This window comes from Lytechinus variegatus, chromosome 14 (assembly GCF_018143015.1).
Source record: "Lytechinus variegatus isolate NC3 chromosome 14, Lvar_3.0, whole genome shotgun sequence".
Classification (NCBI taxonomy): Eukaryota; Metazoa; Echinodermata; class Echinoidea; order Temnopleuroida; family Toxopneustidae; genus Lytechinus; species Lytechinus variegatus.
In genome coordinates this window covers 26,732,989-26,752,397 of record NC_054753.1, presented here as the reverse complement: position 1 = coordinate 26,752,397, position 19,409 = coordinate 26,732,989, and the positions used below count along the sequence as shown (strand labels likewise).

At 38.1% G+C, this 19,409-nt stretch overlaps 1 protein-coding gene across 3 annotated transcripts in view; it reads right to left on the bottom strand.

The window, feature by feature from the left end:
* Window positions 1-1,689: 1,689 nt before the first annotated feature.
* Window positions 1,690-19,409, bottom strand: part of LOC121427208 (nephrocystin-4-like) — a 64,666-nt gene continuing 46,946 nt past the window's right edge. For all 3 annotated transcript variants that reach the window (XM_041623486.1, XM_041623484.1, XM_041623485.1), the window contains 10 exons: window positions 18,135-18,351; window positions 16,968-17,054; window positions 15,927-16,083; window positions 14,425-14,495; window positions 13,790-13,875; window positions 12,169-12,340; window positions 10,919-11,027; window positions 4,203-4,321; window positions 3,253-3,348; window positions 1,690-2,756 (listed from right to left, as the gene is read on the bottom strand). In XM_041623486.1, the coding sequence (XP_041479420.1) occupies window positions 2,616-2,756; window positions 3,253-3,348; window positions 4,203-4,321; window positions 10,919-11,027; window positions 12,169-12,340; window positions 13,790-13,875; window positions 14,425-14,495; window positions 15,927-16,083; window positions 16,968-17,054; window positions 18,135-18,351 (1,255 nt within the window). In that variant the 3' untranslated portion in view covers window positions 1,690-2,615. The remainder of the gene's footprint in view (window positions 2,757-3,252; window positions 3,349-4,202; window positions 4,322-10,918; window positions 11,028-12,168; window positions 12,341-13,789; window positions 13,876-14,424; window positions 14,496-15,926; window positions 16,084-16,967; window positions 17,055-18,134; window positions 18,352-19,409) is intronic.

Below are 19,409 nucleotides of genomic sequence, written 5' to 3'. Positions count from 1 at the left end.
AAACCATTGTTTAAACCACACCTAAGAGCTGACTAAAAAATGTGACGTTTCATGACGTTTTATGACGCATTTAAACCCCCTCGGGGTTTAAACCTCCTTCGTGAAACACAAATGAAAAACCCAGCACGGGGTTTAAACCAGGAGGGGGTTTAAACAACCAAAAACCAGGAGCTAGGTTTTTCGTGAATTCGGGCCTTTATGTCTAATTTGAGGCTGACTATTGCAGATGCGCTAAATCCCTGTAGTTGAGATTGATCGAAAAAAATAGAAGAAATGGTGAACTAAAATACCTGAGAATATGAGGGGAAAGAGGACAGATGAAGAGAATTAGGATAGGAAATTTGCTTTGAAACTTATAGGACATTTTCGCCAGCTCTTTCTGGGTTTTCTTTATTTCATTCTCTTTCTCTCCCTCCGTTTTCATGTCTACCTTCTCTTTCTTTCTCTCTCTCTCTCTCTCAATTGATCAATCAACATTTTATTCTTGTTCCTGGGCATTTTTTATTACTCTTTGCATATTATTCATTCTTTTTCATTCTGTCTCTTTTTAACTGCCTAGGAAATTGTGGAAATGCAGAACAATTTTGATTAAATCATCATTTACAACCCAAAGAAAATCATTTCAAATAGAACAAAACAATTACAGACACAGTCTAGTGAACACAATGAACGTTTTCTTTTCATTTTATTCCCACATTCACACAATGTGACGTCACTATTAAAATGGCATTTACTCTTATTTACAAACCATCAAATTATCATACAAATAAATATCATACTTCCTCATTCAATGACAATAGCAACAATTACAACAGATCCTTTTGGTCTTCGCCAGTATCAAGGTAGCATCAGAAACGACCCAATACGCTTTGGAATGTTTACCTTTGTTTTCGTAGTGATCATATTACTTCAAAATTAAATAATTTGAAGAGGAAATATTTCGATTACATTTTTCCCTTTCAAACATTTCTGCATACAGTGTACTGCATTATATTCATTGATAGGTGATAGTTTTGTTGTTGCAAGAAAGCTTGATATCATAAAGATGTCAAAAAGTCATGTACAGAATGCAGAGTACATACACTGTACGAAATCTTGAGTTGAATGATATGTATCAAAACTGTTATCATTTTTTGAGACTGGAATACCTAATAATAATAATAATCCGCTTTTATATAGCGCTTAATACATCGGAACGACGTGTCTAAGCGCTTCACAGATATATTATTACCCCGGTCATTGGATTCAATCAGTCATTTCCCGCACACAATGTGTGCACATCCTCCACTCCCTGGGGAGTATTCCAGTCAGTCGCCTGTGAGGCGCACACAATACTGGACAAGCTACAATGACTTTCACATCTTACCGGGTACCCATTTAGCACCTGAGTCGAGAGTGGCAAAGTGTGGATTAACGCCTTGCCAAAGGACGCGAGACCACGGTGGTCTTCGAACACACGGCCCTATGTTTACAAGGCGAGAGTCAGAACCACTACACCACGGCTCCTCCACTATTGAAGCTGATCTCCCCAGAATGGAAGATTTCATGCCTTGGAAGGAAAATCTCAAGCTTCAAAAAGAGTTACTATCAATCCTAAAATTTACATAGCTGGCATACACTGTACGTGTACTAGAATATATTGAGCCTTTTCTCAAATGTGCAATCAAAATGTGTAATGATTATAAATACTTTTGGTACATGTTATTCACAAGGTGATAATGTAATTTGTATAACGTAATTTCATACTGCATATGATAAATGCATATGAAGAAAAAAAAGAAAAAAAAGTACCTGAAAAGAAGCAGACCAGACTGATCTCGGCTTGTACAAATCAAGGTGATTTTGATTATTTGGTAAAGTAGTCATATTTATATTTTCTTTTAGGTGTGCAAAAAAAAATCAATTAGCCAGGAATGCAATACACAATGCTATGGGATACCACCTGACCCATCAACGAATGGAGAGGTGGGGGAGGTGATGGGTGGAGGTCATGATCCTGGAATGACTCTCAGTTCTTGTCATCCTCATTGCTGATGAAGATGGGCATCTCTGCAGTACCACGATGCTGACAAGGTGCAAAGGGAAGTCCAAGCAGGTAGGCTAAGGTCAAAGTTCAGCAGAGGTCAGCAGGGTGTCATGAATGAATATTAGTGACCTGGAATGTCATCCTCATTGTTGGTGAAGATAAGCATCTCTGCAGTACCACGATGCTGACAAGGTGCAAAGGGAAGTCCAAGCAGGTAGGCTAAGGTCAAAGTTCAGCAGAGGTCAGTGGTCGACAGGGTGTCATGAATGAATAGCAGTGACCTGCAAAGTCTCTTTATTATTGTCATCCTCATTGTTGATGAAGATAAGCATCTCTGCAGTACCAAGTTGCTAGCAAGGTGCAAAGCGAAGTCCAAGCAGGTAGGCTAAGGTCAAAGTTCAACAGAGTTCAGACATCGACAGGGTGTCATAAATAAATAGCAGTGACCTGGAATATCTTCTTTATTCTTGTCATCCTCATTATTAATGAAGATAAGGATCTTTGCGATGCCAGGTTGATGGCAAAGTTAGAGCAAAAGTCCAAGCAGGTAGGCTAAGGTCAAAAACAGAGTTCAAAGGTCAGCAGGGTGTCATGAATAGATAGCAGTGACCTGGAATGTCTCTTCATTCTTGTCATCCTCATTATTAATGAAGATGAGGATCTCAGCGGTTCCAGGTTGATGGCAAGGTGCAAAGCGAAGTCCAAGCGGACAGGCCTCTCCTCCACCAATCTGCAGACAAAAAAAGAAGAACAAAACTTTTCAAACCTAAACAATTTTAACTCAAAAGTAGGTTCTGTATATATATCATGAATCACTAATTCACATATTTTTCATTGATTACAATAATTATTCAGCTCACTTCAGCACTCCTGCTGCAGAGTGGATTTGGGACATTACAAATCTAATCTATTATTATTATCACATTATCATTATTATCATCATTATTATTGTTGTTATCATTATTATTATTATTTGATTATATTTTTATAGGATGAACACAAATAGCAGTTATATAGTTATGCTGTAAATAGGATAAAAAAACATGAATATTTAAAAAAAACATGAACATAAACTAGTAAATTACCATCATGTGTCAAAATTATCTGAATAAAAATGAATCTTGTACAATAACTCATAACTTCAAAAGTCTTTAGTTATAGCATAGATTTTGCATCGTCCTCCCTTATATACACTGTACTAGATTGAAGGGCTTATTCAGATGTACCTCTATTCTTGTTTCCTTGAACTGGAGTAAGTCATCTCTATTGCATCTGATGAAAAAGACTCTCCTCTGAGGATAACGGTTGGTGTAGCTGATACGCTGTAGATCGGAAAAAAGTGGGAGGGTTGGATATGTAAGATTAATATTGTTTCATTTCAAGGCAAAATTTTTTTCATTTGTTTAGATACAAGTTGTTAGTTTTCTCTCAACAGACATATATTATGGGTAACAAGTCCAAACATCATCTACAGTATATCAAAACCACCACTACCACCACCATCCATGTAGAAGCGGCATCAACATCATCATAATCACTCCCTTCCTCATCAACACCATCACTACTATCATCATTGTCATCATCCTCATCGCCTTCATCATTGTCACCCCACTACTAAATTCATCATCACAACCCCCATCCACCATTACTTGCACCACATACATTACCACCACCACCACCATCATCATCATCAAAACATCATCAACACCAACAGTCCAACACCATCATCACCATAATCACCACCATCACCAAAATCATCATCATCATCACAACCATCATCATCACCACCATCACTACCACAACAACAACCACCGACATCATCATGATTATAACCACCAACATCATCACAATCACCATCATCATCCTCATCATCACCATTATCGTCACCATCATCATCATCACCAACCCCATCATCATCACCACCACCATCATCATGATTATAACCATCAACATAATCATCATCATCAACATCATCATCACCACCACCATTGTCATGATCATCACCATCATTACCACCACCATCATAGTCCAGGCACACACCTTCATTATCATCACCACCACCACCACCATCATCATCACAGCCACCATCACCTACCATCTTCCTTCACCTGCTAATCTTATCATAATCTTCCACATCATCATCATCATCATCCACATTAAAACCCCTCTAATGTACCTTATTTGATCCTTTGCCTCCTCCTACCGGTAGCTGAAGCTCGAATGACTTGGTGATGTATGGCGCTCTGCATATCACTGAAACCAACCAAGATCTAACCAAGACATGGTACTCTATGTCTGAACACAAATGATTGATGTTAAGGATAAAACTGGGACATCATCCAGCACCACCCTCCATTATCATTATGTCATAATGCTCCAGGGCCCTATTACATAAAAATTTGTCATGATGACTTATACCTTGATCATGACATAAAATCAAACACAGCTTATGTCGTTGACATAAATTCTGTAGCATGAAAATATTTATATGTATTGTTTTGAGCTATGTCAAGTTATGATGTGATTTAAACGTCATGACATCAAATGAAGAGTAATGAATGAGCCCAATGACGTAATCTTGGCAATTTTTTTTACTTTTTCCAGGGCCGTGAAGAGTTTTAAAGAAAAGGTTTACTGCTTCGTATTCATCCCGGCTGCTTCAAAATCTGATGAAATCAAGGTATATTTTGAGCAATGATTGCTCAGATACTCTCCGGCTGCTATTAGCAACACAACACCGCCAATCTTAGTCAGGAGTCTCGGTGTCTGACAATCCTGAAAGACCAAATATGATGCAATTCCTGCATAATATGGTGACAAAAAGCTTGCTTTTGTACTTTGTTTCTAGACGATAAAACCTGACAACTTGAATGTTTGAACAGAACGTCCTTCTCTAATTTGTGGGTGGATATTCTAAAGATCATTAGATCCTGATCTAGGCCTACCCAAGAAGAGAATATCACAAAACTCGCTAAAACCCATCTTTTCCAAACCCTTCATGAGATAAAATTGAACTTGAAACCATTGAATTGAACTTAAAAGATGACGCACAATACTAAGCCTGGTCTAGATCTATCTATCTTTGATATCGTCACCAATCGCTGATTTTTGGAAGCAGTCCTAAATCAAGGCTACGTACTAGGTTTAATCTATTCAACACAAATGTCAAGTCTGTATTGCCCTATGGTGCAGAAACTTGGAGGAACACCAAAGCTATTCTGCACAAGATTGTCAACAGATGTCTGAGGAGATTCACAGGATTCATTGGCCAGAGACAATCTCCAACACAGATCTCTGGCAACAAACAAATCAAAGACCAATGAAAGAAGAGATCCTGAGAAGAAGATGGGGGTGGCTTGGCCACACACTGAGGAAATCAAACAACAACATAACAAAGCAGGCCCTAACCTGGAATCCTCAGGAGAAGCGGCATCGCGGCAGACCCAGGAATACATGTACCTGGAGAAGGGATCCTGATGCCAATTACAAAGAGCTTAGAATAGGGTGGCAAACCGTAGTGAACGCAGCCCAGGACCGAAGACCCTGGCGCACTGTCGTCAATGTCCTATGCTCCAGTAGCAGTGACGGCCATAAGTAAGTACTAGGTCTAATCTACACTTCATTATCACACATTTTGTCCATAGCTACTTTTTTTTCAAAGATTTTCTAATGGCCGGTTGTTATTCACTTTCGACTTGAAGACAACTAACTCTGCCTAACATTTTTTTGGGGTATTGATGTGAAATAGTGACCAGCACTAAGAAGGGTCCCTTAACAGCACCAATGACATTTGTACATTTCAGATGCAGTCAAGGGACATTCTCGTTTAGAATTGAACTTGTAACTGTGCCCCATTTGCATAAAACTGATGATTAAATGAACCACACACCAAACTTAAATTGGAATGGTTAACACTTATTTTCAGGATCAAGAGCTGCACCAAAGAACCTGGGAGAAGGCGGCAGAGCTCCTCAGGATGCATGGTTTGATAAGATCCTCTAGCAAAATAAAGAGAAAATGGAGTACATTGAGAATGGCAGCGCTTAGTCACAAGACTGATAGAAAACAGGTCAATATCTGCTTGTTGTGACTACGGAATTGTCAGTTTGCAAAGAGTAAATCTACTGACATGTTGCGCAAGATTTTTCATGAGGAAGAAGAAATTTGAATAAATAACACTTATTTTCTTTTTTGGACATCGCTCTCAAGCTCTTAAAGCTTAGGATGATCCACTTATGTATACATATATAATATGAATGATATATTAATGCAAATGTTATGTAATGTTGACAATGATGTGTGTATATATATGAACAAAATCAAATCAAGTCATCAACAGGCCAACTGTCACCACAAGAAACATCAAAACTCCCAACTCTAACTGCATCCCAACAGCCGGTGATCCATGACTCTCAGTGCAATGATTTGTTCAAGAAGCAGAACGATGCTTCTGGAGCGGATTGATGTTAGCTTAGAGCGAATGGCAGACAATTCTTCTCAATCTGCAATAGATTTGTGTAAGACGCACTGTTCAAAGGTCAAGCCCACTCAAAAAAAAGGTATCTGAATATGTTTATTCACATGTAAATATATGCTTGTTGTGACAACAGAATTTTCAGGTTCAAGAACTTCGTAAAAAAAACCCTCTGCATGGGTACATACGATCCTCAATCAAAGAGCAGAGAAAATGAAGTATGCTTAAAATGGCAGCACTGCGCTATAAAGCTGCAAGAATGGAAACAGGTAAATATATGCTTGTTGTGACTACAGAATTTTCAGTTTACAAAATGTGAATCTACACACATATTGTGCATGATTTTGCAGGAGGCAGAAGAAATTGGAATAGATAACACTTCTTTTCAGGTTCAAGAACTTCGTCACAAAACGTGGGAGAAGGGGGCAGAACTCCTTAGAATGCACGGCTTCATTAGATCTTCAGCCAAGCTACAGAGCAAATGGAGCATGCTCAAAATGGCTGCACTCCGTTATAAAGCTGTTAAAATGAAAACAGGTAAATATATTTTCAGTTTGCAAAAAGGAAATCTACAGACATATTGTGCAAGATTTTGCATGAGGCAGAAGTTCTGTCACAATGTTTCACCAAGTGTATCTATTTTTTTCTTATCATTATGTAGGAGAAGAACATGCAGTCGACCCATTACACGAAATGGTCCTGGAGGCCATAATCCGAGAGGCAAAGGATGGGGTACTACTGACATGTTGCATAAGATTTTCTGTCATTATGTTTCACCAAGTGTATCTATTATTTTATTATCATTATGTAGGAGGAGAAGAACATGCAGTCGATCCATTACACGAAAAGGTGCTTGAGTCCATAGCCCGAGAGGCAAAGGATGGTGTACTGGGCCCTAAGGAAGAGGCTGGATTTAGCTCATCCCAAGTAAGTAAGATGACTGATTTTTGTTCAATGTCATGCAATACTTGTTAGAATATTCTAAGCATTTTTGACAATGCTAATAGTTTTATCAAACTAGTAAACATAGAAACAGACACTTGAATCAGCTCTACAGGCATTCAAATTAAAATTAGGACTTTTTCTGTTATCAACTGATGATGACTGAGCACTTTTAGGCCATGCCCCATCAAATTTTTTTTTGGGGGGGGCACACTGTCCAATTTTTCAAATGATTTTCTTGAAAGAAGTGTCATATTGATAAGGTTAAAAATCTGCTGCAAATGAGGTATGTAAACTTGGTTTTGAATTACATGTATCACCCATTTATAGCCTACCTCTAATGTAAAAAAAAAGACGAGAAAAAAAACCCAAACAATTGGGAAAGAGGACTGGAAATTGTGGTAGTTATGGCCCATTTATCAATTTACAAGGGTAAAAGTAGGACACTGAGGCCAGTTAAACAAGATATCAACTGCCATGATACTTGGTGGCCTTGGATAACTCAATTTCACATTCAAGGATAAATTTTAAAAGAAAATAATGTCTTATAGTTGAATGTAAAAAAACTGACATCGCTGCTGCACATAGATGATTCCCTGAAGCACTGTGGCATAAATCCTGGGAGGAGCTAGCTGAGGACCGTTCTGCCTGGCGCACCATGGTTAAGGCTGGTGTGTCGGGCTACGAGTCAAGACGTGCGGACAAGCAAGAACAAAAACGCTGAAAATACAAAGCAAGCACCATCGCTGTGCCTGCCCCAATGCCGACTTTTGCTTGCCCACACTGCAACATTCTTTTTCGGGTGAAGATTGGTTTAATTTAGCCATCTCCGAACACACAGGAATTTTAGAAGTTGTTGTCTTTGCCAGCGAAGGACAAACACGATCAGATGATGGCATTACAACAGCCAAGGGCATTACACCAAATTGATATTCTGTAATTCTACCCTTTCAGAACACAGAGGAGGACAGCTCAGCCTTTAACATTCTGTGGAGCATGACTTCAACCCAAATGCTAACACCAAGCCACATGAAGAAAACAACAGGCCCAGAGGACTGCTCAGCTTTCAACAATCTTTGGGGCATGACATCAAACCAAACAAACACCAAGCCAGATGAAGACGACAACAAGCCAACTACAATCAATAAGCCCCAAGCCATCCGCAAGCCATCAACAAGCCAAAAACAAGTACCGAGCCCCAAGCAAAGTCTTCGTCTTCAGAACATGTCTTGTATTTTATATACATGGAAATAGACCTCTCTTCATGTTTCTCTCCCACTTTTCAGTTCTCTCTCTTCGCCTCTGTTTCTCATCATCCCTCACTCTAGCTCTCCTTTAATATGAAGTTCGCATCATTGATTGTAATCTTGAAGCCATTGTATAATCTATGTATGTATTTTTTTTTTTTTGGTCATCGCTCTCAAGCTTTTAAGCTATGATGATCCACTCTTGTATATACCAATGCAAATGTCATTTAATGTTGACAATGACGTGTATATGTGAATCAAATCAAGTCATGAACAAGCCAACTGCCACCACAAGAAATATCAAAACCCCCTAATCTAACTGCATCCCAACAGCTGGTAATCCTTGACTATCAGCACAACAATCTTGCTCAAGAAGCAAAATATGCTTCTGGAGCAGATTGCCGTTAGCTTAGAGCGATTCTTCTGAATCTGCAATAGATTTGTGCAACTTAAAGGCAATGTTTTTAAGTCAAGCTCTTTCTCTCTAGCTCTCCTTTAATTTTACGCTCGCATCATTGATTGTGATCTTTTAGCCATTGTATAATAATAATTCATGTATTTTTCATTTTTGGACATTGCTCTCAAGCTCTTAAAGCTTATGATGATAGACTCATGTGTGTGTGTATATATACATGTGTACATGTAATATGAATGATTTTACCAATGCAAATGTAATGTAATGTTGACAATGATGTGTATATATGAATCAAATCAAATCAAGTCATGAACAAGACAACTGCCACCACAGGAAATATCAAAACTCCCTAATCTACATGCATCACAACAGCTGGTAATCCTTGACTCTCAGCACAACAATCTTGCTCAAGAAGCAGAATATGCTTCTGGAGCAGATTGCCGTTAGCTTAGAGCGAATGGCAGACAATTCTTCTGAATCTGCAATAGATTTGTGCAACTTAAAGGCAATGTTTATAAGTCAAGCTCTTTCTCTCTAGCTCTCCTTTAATTTTACGCTCGCATCATTGATTGTGATCTTTTAGCCATTGTATAATTCATGTATTTTTCTTTTTTGGACATTACTTTCAAGCTCTTAAAGCTTATGATGATAGACTCATGTGTGTGTATATATACATGTATATATGTAATATGAATGATTTTACCAATGCAAATGTAATGTAATGTTGACAATGATGTGTATATATGAATCAAATCAAGTCATCAACAAGCAAACTGTCACCACAGGAAACATCAAAACTCCCCAATCTAACTGCATCCAAACAGCCGGTGATCCTTGACTCTCAGCACATTGACTTGCTCAAGAAGCAGAATAATGCTTCTGGCGCGGATTGCTGCTAGCTTAGAGCGAATGGCAGACAATTCTTCCGAATCTGCAATAGATCATGTAACTCAAAGGCAATGTTTAAAGGTCAAGCCCACTCCAAAAAAAAAATGTTTTCTGAATATGATGTATATTCATATGCGCATCATTGTCCTTTATTCACAAAGGGACGTTGTATCAATTTCCTGTTTGAAAAAAGTGCCATCATTGGATTTCCATAGTTGAGGATGACTGGATCAATCATGATATAACTCTTTGTAAGAGAAGACCCAGAAATGCATTGGATTTTAGGCAGGAACCACATCTTGGTCTGACACTGCCAGACAATCAATCAACTCTTTATCATTTTCGACAAATGCATATGTATGTATTAACCATGCCTGTTGCATTTTCATTTATTTGAAGTACAACGTAAGAGCATCTATGTAGATGCAGTTCCTAGCACTGCTCGAGGGCATAAGTGCCATTATGGAAATTGAACCCCAGACCTGCGTGTAGTCTGGCACCTTGGACCACCCAGCCACAGCACCTCCTTTCCTCAGAAAGTTGGAAATGTTACACTGTACTTGTGCTATCAATACATGATCGAACATTGTTTCATAGACACTTTCATTAAATAAATGAGTAATTTTCATCCAACTAGAACCATAAATAATGGCAAATGATTCTAAAGGATGATAAACATTACTATTTCAAACAACTTTATACCCCGGAACAAACACAATTTACTGATTTGTTGCTACTAGCTAGACGTTGTAAAACAACTAGAAACTAACAATAGTTCAAAAATTCATAGCAAGCAAGCAAAATCATGTCATTAACTGTAAGTATCCATAGGATTAATCAAAGCAAACAAGGAAAATATATATTTTTAAACAAACATTGACTATTTTTCTTTCTTCAAAAGGTCAACGCCCCATTGGAAAGGATACCAACAACATTGATGAACATGAACTTGTTTCCTTTCACACGAGGGCGCACTCCTAGGTTGAGTTCATGGACCGAGTTTGAGAGCAGCATGAAAGGATCACCAGGGGCAACCTAAATGGGAAATAAATAAATTGATTTAAACTATGAAATTTAAACAAATCTTAATGCCCCCACTACCTTCTTTGTAAATGCATGTACTAATTTTCCCCAGTTCAAAAGCTGGTATAAGTATCTTTGCTATCCAACCTTCATTGATTTATTCTTGCAAATTCATGAGTTGGTTATTCTTTGACATATTTCTGCCAAATCATAATAACAAATGTTCTCTTTAGAAAATGTTAGATTTAGAAAAAAAAAATCATACCAATTTGATGTCAGAGTGGAGTTCGTTGTTATCTCATCTCCCAGTCTCATCTGACTGGAAGTCAAGAACTGCACCTGTTTTGTTGAGCTGGCGCCTTTTTCAAGAAAAATGTAAATGACAGTTGTTTGTCTCCAAACCCAACAATCCCGCTCCCCCCATCAATCTCTTGGTCACTCTCTCGCCTTCCCTATCTTTCTCTCCCATGACAAACCTTAATTTCATCAGAATGTGATGTCAACAATGCACTTGTCTCGCTCGCTTGTAATGTAGTCCGTCTGAGCCCCCCCCCCTTCTCTGTCTCCCAAGTCATACCTTAATTTTATAAGGATGTGATGTGAAGCACTGTACATGTCTTGTTGAGCTAGCACCCTTTAGCACCAGGATAATGAGTGGTGTTCATAAAGTCCTTACCCCCTCCCCTCCCTCTTCCTCCCCCTCTCTGTCCCCCCTCCCTCTCTCCCACAACATACCTTGATTTCATCAGGATGCGAGGTAAAGCACTGCACATGTCTTGTAGAGCTAGCACCCTTTAGCACCAGGTTAATGAGTGGTGTCTTGCCTCCCCCTTCTAACCCCCCCCTACTTCCCTACCTCTCCCACAACATACCTTGATTTCATCAGGATGCGAGGTAAAGCACTGCACATGTCTTGTAGAGCTAGCACCCTTTAGCACCAGGTTAATGAGTGGTGTCTTACCTCCCCCTTCTAACCCCCCCCCCCCACTTCCCTACCTCTCCCACAACATACCTTGATTTCATCGGGATGCGAGGTAAAGCACTGCACATGTCTTGTTGAGCTAGCACCCTTTAGCACCAGGTTAATGAGTGGTGTCTTACCTCCCCCTTCTAACCCCCCCCTCCCTACTTCCCTACCTCTCCCACAACATACCTTGATTTCATCGGGATGCGAGGTAAAGCACTGCACATGTCTTGTAGAGCTAGCACCCTTTAGCACCAGTGTAATATGTGCCGTCTGCCCTTCTACACAGGTCACATCCACCCGTTGTAGAGTGTGGATGTAGAACTCCCACGTCTGTAGAGGTCTTGCTAAGTACTGGCTCCTAAAAAAGATTAAAATATTGTGTTGATTTTTTTTTAAGTGCACACCTAGTTACCAATAATGCATATAGCAGTTTCATTTATACAGGCCTGTGAGTGGGGTTTCAAAAAAAAAAAAAAAAAATCTTAAAATTTACCTTACTATACTATCGCCAAGCCGCTGCATTTGCCCATCACGATTCACGGTGTATTCTAGACCAAAAGCTTCAGTCTCTGTATTTTGGTTGTTCCGCTGAACTGCGTTGGCTCACTCACCAATACATAGACTGAAGAGCTTGGAGGCCCGTACGTACAGACAACGTATTTTAGCAGTAAAGTTAGATCTAACCCCGGATCTAACAGTGGAAACCTGATTTTCCGATCGTTTTTTTGTACATGAAATGTCACATTATGAAAAAGAAATCACATCCATATTTACGAAAAAATGTTTAAAATTCAGAAATATTGTACCTTAGACCGCAGTTACCGCTAATTCCTTTGAAATAATGATCGAAACATCGTCATCTTCGATCCTTTCGTTGGTCAACGTAAGTTGCCATCTTGGATGACGTCATCATCCTTACAGACGTATTTACCAGTCGCAAAATATCGCGATTTGAGCCGCTGCTTTGCGCTTGTATGCCAACAACGGCAACGGTGCACGGTGTGATCCGCAGCAGTTTCAATACAAGGCCCCGTAACGTGTATATATATTCACAACCAAAGTTCACAACACACACATTCTGCTCACATCCATTTACCTAGACTTGTTTTCCAGCCGTTTTGGATAAAATAGCGGAATTTTGACTAAGAAAAAACGGAAATGGAACACAGGAAAAAAGCGGAAATTGAAATCGGTCTTAAAAATGAAAATAGCGGATTTCCGCTAAATAGCGGAGATTTCACAGGCCTGTTTATATGAAAGCAGGATAAAAGAGCACTGTAGATTTAAATGCCTTGCTCACGGGCATAGGTGCCACACCCGGGGATCGAACCCCGGACTTTCCATGTATAGCCAGGCGCCTTAAACCACTCGGCCACGGCACCTCCACACACTGGATTGATTTATAATATTTATTCACATAAGTTATACTGTGTATAGACCTTATGCATTGACATCGCACCGCCATCTTAGAGGCTGTAGCCATTGCCTTGCATGCGTTGGTGATCTGCAGCTGGCGCATCTCTGACAACTCTGTTTATGCGTATTGCTATATCCTCTGAGGGAGGGCGCTTTGAGATTATGACGTCACATGCACATTGTCTATAGCGAAGCATTAAAACTGAGCAATATTGAGTACCATTAATTTGTGGACAACAGATATGACATGTTGAATTAGGTAAAAAAAATTAGGGGACTGAAGATACATGTAAGGATTGTTCAATGCAGCACCCTGAATTCAAGGGTGCGCAAATATTCTTCTCATAACAATTATGAGTGACTCACGCGAACACAAAGCATGTTTACTTACGAGTAGATTAGAAGATAGAACTTTTTGATAGCAGGCGAAGCACCACAAGCTGCTTTGATGAAGATTTCATAGGGTTCTCCCGGACGCTATGTTGGAAAAAACATAAAAACAAAAATCAAAACATGCATCACTGCCGGGTTTTTTTAGTGATCATTAACAGAATTTGAAGCAAACAAACCATCTACAGGGATAAATATATGTAAATAAGGAAGGGACCGGGAATGGGGGGGGGTACAAGCCCTTCCACAACCTATTCATGATAAATCTAAAACTTGAGAAGCTCTTAAACATTAGGAGTTGGCATGATGCTTCATGAAGTTGGTCTTTTGGAAATACTTTGAAAGTCATGCCTTGGTAAGTGGCTCAAAAGTATACAACATATGTAATATTTAACATAATGTAAAAATGCAATACTTGTAAATGGGGGAAAGAGCGTTTGTTCATGCTTAGACTCCATTCTGGAATTCACTCCCAGGACAGATCCAGATTTACAGTAAAACTGAACACTTATTTGTAGGTCACCAAATAGTATGTGCCTTGAACATTTACATTAAAATGGACTTGGTGCCTTTGCATTCATATTTATTATCATTCACATATATGTACACGCAAGAACTTTGACTTCCGAACCTTACCGTATTTTTGGTATCACATATGACATTTGAATCACTGCACTTGACATAGATACTGGTAACAGATGTAGCACCTATGTGTATTACAAGAAAAAGAGGGAAAAATAGAATGCAACATATTACTGTCATTGTTAGGAATTCAGGCCAGTGTCATGTAAACAGGAAATAAACATAACATAATGTAAACATGAAATAAATCAAAGAATATTTGTCTGCACAGAAAACATTCTGTGTTAAGGGCATTAGTTTTTATATGTACATCAATGAAAAATTCCAGCATATCTGTGCTCAGTAACACAAAGTCTTGCTCACCAATGAAAATATGTACCAAAGCTTGTAATTGGTTAGAGGTCAGATAATTGAGCAAAATTTGCAAGCAATGGTCAAATTGATTTGATAATGTATGTTTTGCAAGTTTTCACAACTTTCCTGTAACTGAGTCTAATTAAATAACATTAAGTGTTCCAGTGCTTAAAGATGCTTCATCAATTTAGAGAAAGAAATTTTCCATTTTACCGATAAATAAAACAGAAATTCTGTTTGGTTCTCATACTTTTCATGTAAAAATTAATGGAATTCACCTTTGCAAAACAGAATTCAGGTTTTGCTTTGTACATTTTCAGTGACAAAACGAAATTTCCATTTTTAGGTCAAGTTGAAACAGAATTACAGATTTTCAGAAACGGAAAATCACCATCTCCATCAATTTCACCCAGTTAATTCTATCATTTCTTCCTTTGTAGTTTGATTATGTTTGATCTGTATTGCATTCTAGTTTACATCCTATATTTACATATTTCTTCGTACACAGAATTTCAGAAGAATACATTCATTAAACTAAGCAATCCAACCTCGAACTGGGAACTTTAAAAATGCTTTAAGCTGCGTTTTTAGAGCTTCATTCTTATTCCATACATCGATGCAGAGCCACATGACAAAAATTATATATTGTTATTCACTGAATATACAAGACAAAATTGGACAAGGATAATACAAAGAAGAAATAAATAAATTTCATTATCTTCAAGTTAAAACCCAAATTCTACTTAATTCATTAAGGCACCGTGGCCCTCGTATATGGAACAATCTTTCTAATATTATCAAGAGTTCAACTACATTAACTTCATTTAAAGCCAAGTTAGAAAATGTGTGTATCAGTGAATATTCAAAATAATTTTTTCTGCCTAATTTTACACTTCCCCTGACTGTCCCCCCTTGTATGTATGCTGGTGATTGCTGATGCTGTGTGTTTATTTTTCATTTGATCTTCATATGTATTGTTTGTTATTGTTTGGGAGCTACAACTCACAAGTTCTCATGAACTTTTAAGTAGTTTTCCTTTTTTCTCTTTTTGCTTAATTTTTACTCATGTACATATTGTATATTGTTTTTTATATTGATGGGAAAATAAATAAACTGAACTGAACTGAAAATATTGCTGTTTGGAAAATCAGATCACTAAGACAATGTAAATCTCAAATTGGCAACTGAATAAACAAAATTACCTGAGGATTGGTTAAACATTGGAAGACGGATAGACTTCCTGAGGAAGGAATGTTCCGGCTGCTGTAGTCTGAATGTTTGATCGATGACGTGAGGTTGGGGGTCTACGTTGAGGGATAGCACGGCTATTGACTTATTGTCTTGAGTTTTGAAGTACACCTGAAACAAGAAACAATTCCAGACAAATATTTAAATAAGGTACTGAACTTGAAGACTGTATTAAATACCAATTGACATTAAGCAGGCGTGAGTCATTTCTTTCGTTATGAATAATTTTGATCCGCTTTTCGAAAACAGTTTTATGCATAACCATCAGGATAAAAAGTCCTTTGCCAAAACGTGCTTGAAATTCATATTTCACCTCCTTCCATCGATGAAATGCGGATTATTATCCAAATTAACATTAAAGTATTTTGATATGGTTGTAAGTTACCATGAAAAGGAGAAATACTCCCTTCTCTCTGGACTTCCAACATATTTCTTGAAATTTCAGTTGACGTTAGACCACTAAAATGAATATGGGCATATGAGACCGGATCATATTCTGGCAACGCCAAGAATAAAGTTTCTTTGTTATACCCATAAAACTACATTTCATGCCAATGGAAAATTCACAAATGAATTAAAGAAGTGTTGATATTGAACTTGCTTAGACTTTGGGACTTCTTTTCTTGACTTGGCCAAAAAAGAGAGAAAATTTAATCAAACTTGAGATGGAGTCTACGGAAAAAGTCAGAGGACTCATGCTTTAACCTTTGATCTCCTACAAATTCATCTTGGATGTGATTCAAGCGATTATGAAGGAAAAAACGGGGGGGGGGTTCACAAAGAGTTAAGTATGACTTAGAGTTGCACTTAAATGCCAACGCATACGTGATATGAAATGGGCAATGTTATCGATCAATATGTAGAGCGCGCATCCTCATCGCATGATCTGACCGATGCAGTCATGCCTTTTATAATGCACGCAACAAGGCATTTAAGTGCGACTGTAAGTCATTTAAATCTTTGTAAAACACCTCCCTAGATCAACAATCACTTACTTTAATGAGCTGTGATTCCAAAGATGAGTTTATTTTGTTATCCTTCCCTCGTAGCTGGAATTGAGATCTTGGACCGACATATGGTGTCTGTGAGAAGGCAAAGACATGATGTGATAATTTATTTCAGTTTATTTTCAATACGTCCAATTGCCAACTCGTCTACTATCATTTGGTCTACTACTCTACCATCAGTTCATCCACTATCCACATGGTCTAATGGACATTCTGTCCAAGTGCTATTTTGTGTGATAACCAGTTGGTCCATATACCATTTGGTCTAATTGGACAAAGTGTTAATTGTGCAAAATGAATGAAAATGAAATTGACATTAGACCAACTGGTTTTGAGACGAAATGGTCATAGACAAAATAGTGATCAGACTTTAAATTTTATTTAATACATGTGAAGGGATACAAACAATTTGTTACATGATGTACAAACTCTCATATCAGATCGCGTAGCCTGGCGTACCAAAGTTGATTTATTCTAGGATACGTCAGATTTTTATTAGTGCGTAGTGAAGATTAGACGAAGTGATGATTGGACCACATGGTTAATGGACCAAATGGTTGTTAGACAAAGTGTTGATGGACGGAATGGCATTAGATCAAATGAAAGTAGCCCATTTGGTGAGTGGACGAGTTGGCAGTAGACGAATTAGCAATTTATCCTTTCTTTTATTAGCCTTCTTGTTGGATTCACTTCACTGGAGTGACTTTCATCAACATTGCCCGATCCCTCTTATTGATATCAGCATCCTTCACTGCTGAGAATCAGCATTAACATCATCATTGTCATCATCAAGATTCATCATGAAATTACCTCGCGACAGCATTACTATTACCATAAAAGCCCTATAAATATCACCACTATCATAATAATCAATATCATCATTATAATCATCAAAATCATAATCATCATCATCATTATCATCAACATCATCATCATCATTATCATCATCATCATCATCATCATCACCATCTCAATCTCACCATCATCATCATCTTCTCATCCTCACCACCAATATCAACAACATCATGATCTAACCATCATCATCCTCAATATCACCATCATCATCACCATCATCATCATTCGCCACTTAATGCATCCTCCAATGTAACATGAATATCGCCCTCCACCTTCCCTATTGTTAAACCCCAAACTCACGTTTGAAGTGATGGACTCATCAGCCTCGAAAGTCTGAAACTTGAAAGGTATATTGACCTCCTCCTTGGGTCGTAGGAACACCTTGACTCCCGGGACGTCACCCTTCCCCGTCGACGATCCTCCCTGACTGACATCAAACAGACCCTCTTCTACCGGTGTGTTGTATATCTCATAGAATGTCTTGAAATGGCGCCACTCGTTGGGGTTCGTAATCACACTGTAGAGATGAAACGAAAATAACCGTGGAAATTTACATGTAAGACAGTTTGTCTTACAAGAGATGCCCCTCTGCTAATTTCTCTGACGATACAAGGCAAGGTATATAATAATTGGCATTTATATAGCGCTTCATCAATCTACGACTGTTCAAAGCGGTTCGCAATTATTATTACCTGGTCACTGGATTCATAGCATTTCAACAGCCTTTTAGGCGCACACTTGCTAAACCAACCACAATGACGATTGTTTTCTACCGGTACCCAATTAGCACCTGGGTGAGAGTGGCAAAGTGTGGATTGACGCCTTGCCAAAGGGGGCTAGGCCATGGTGGGATACGAACACACGACCCTCTGATTACAAGGCGAGAGTCAGAACCGCTACACCACGGCGCTTCCTTTTTTTTTGTGATAGGGTCTCGAGTTCAGAATCACGTGAAGGTTCGGATAAAGAAAAACAAGAGGAAAATTCAAAGCTCTGTCTTGTGTTAGGCTTTATTTGTAAATTTCCATACGGAGCAATTGCCACAGGAGCAACTGTCGTGGAACCATGAAAATAAAATATATATCACCCTAGGGATGTCAAGACCTATTTGACAACTGGATGATTTATGAGGAAAAAAAGCAGCTTGTCATCAAACTGATACAGAATTAGTGTAATGGTGTTTCACAGCCAATCAAATATTAAGTTTATGTTGCAGCATCTTAGTATGTTCATCATGTTCTTCTTTGTGTCGTTCATTTATATATTCTGTGTATAAATCTGTGATATCTTATTTGTATTGTAACATTGTGTACATGCATTAATAAAATCAATAAAATAAATAAATAAAAGAATAAAAGAAATAAAATCAATAGATAAATAACAAATAAATAAATAAATAAAACAAAATAATACACTAATAAATAAATGGACAAATCAGTCATTATCAAGCAATAAAATAAGAATATAATGAAAATAAATGAATAAAACATTAAATAAGGCTGACATGAAAAAAGTACTAAAATTGATAAGGGAAAACAGTACGAATTCTATCAGAATCTAATAAAAATAACAGCA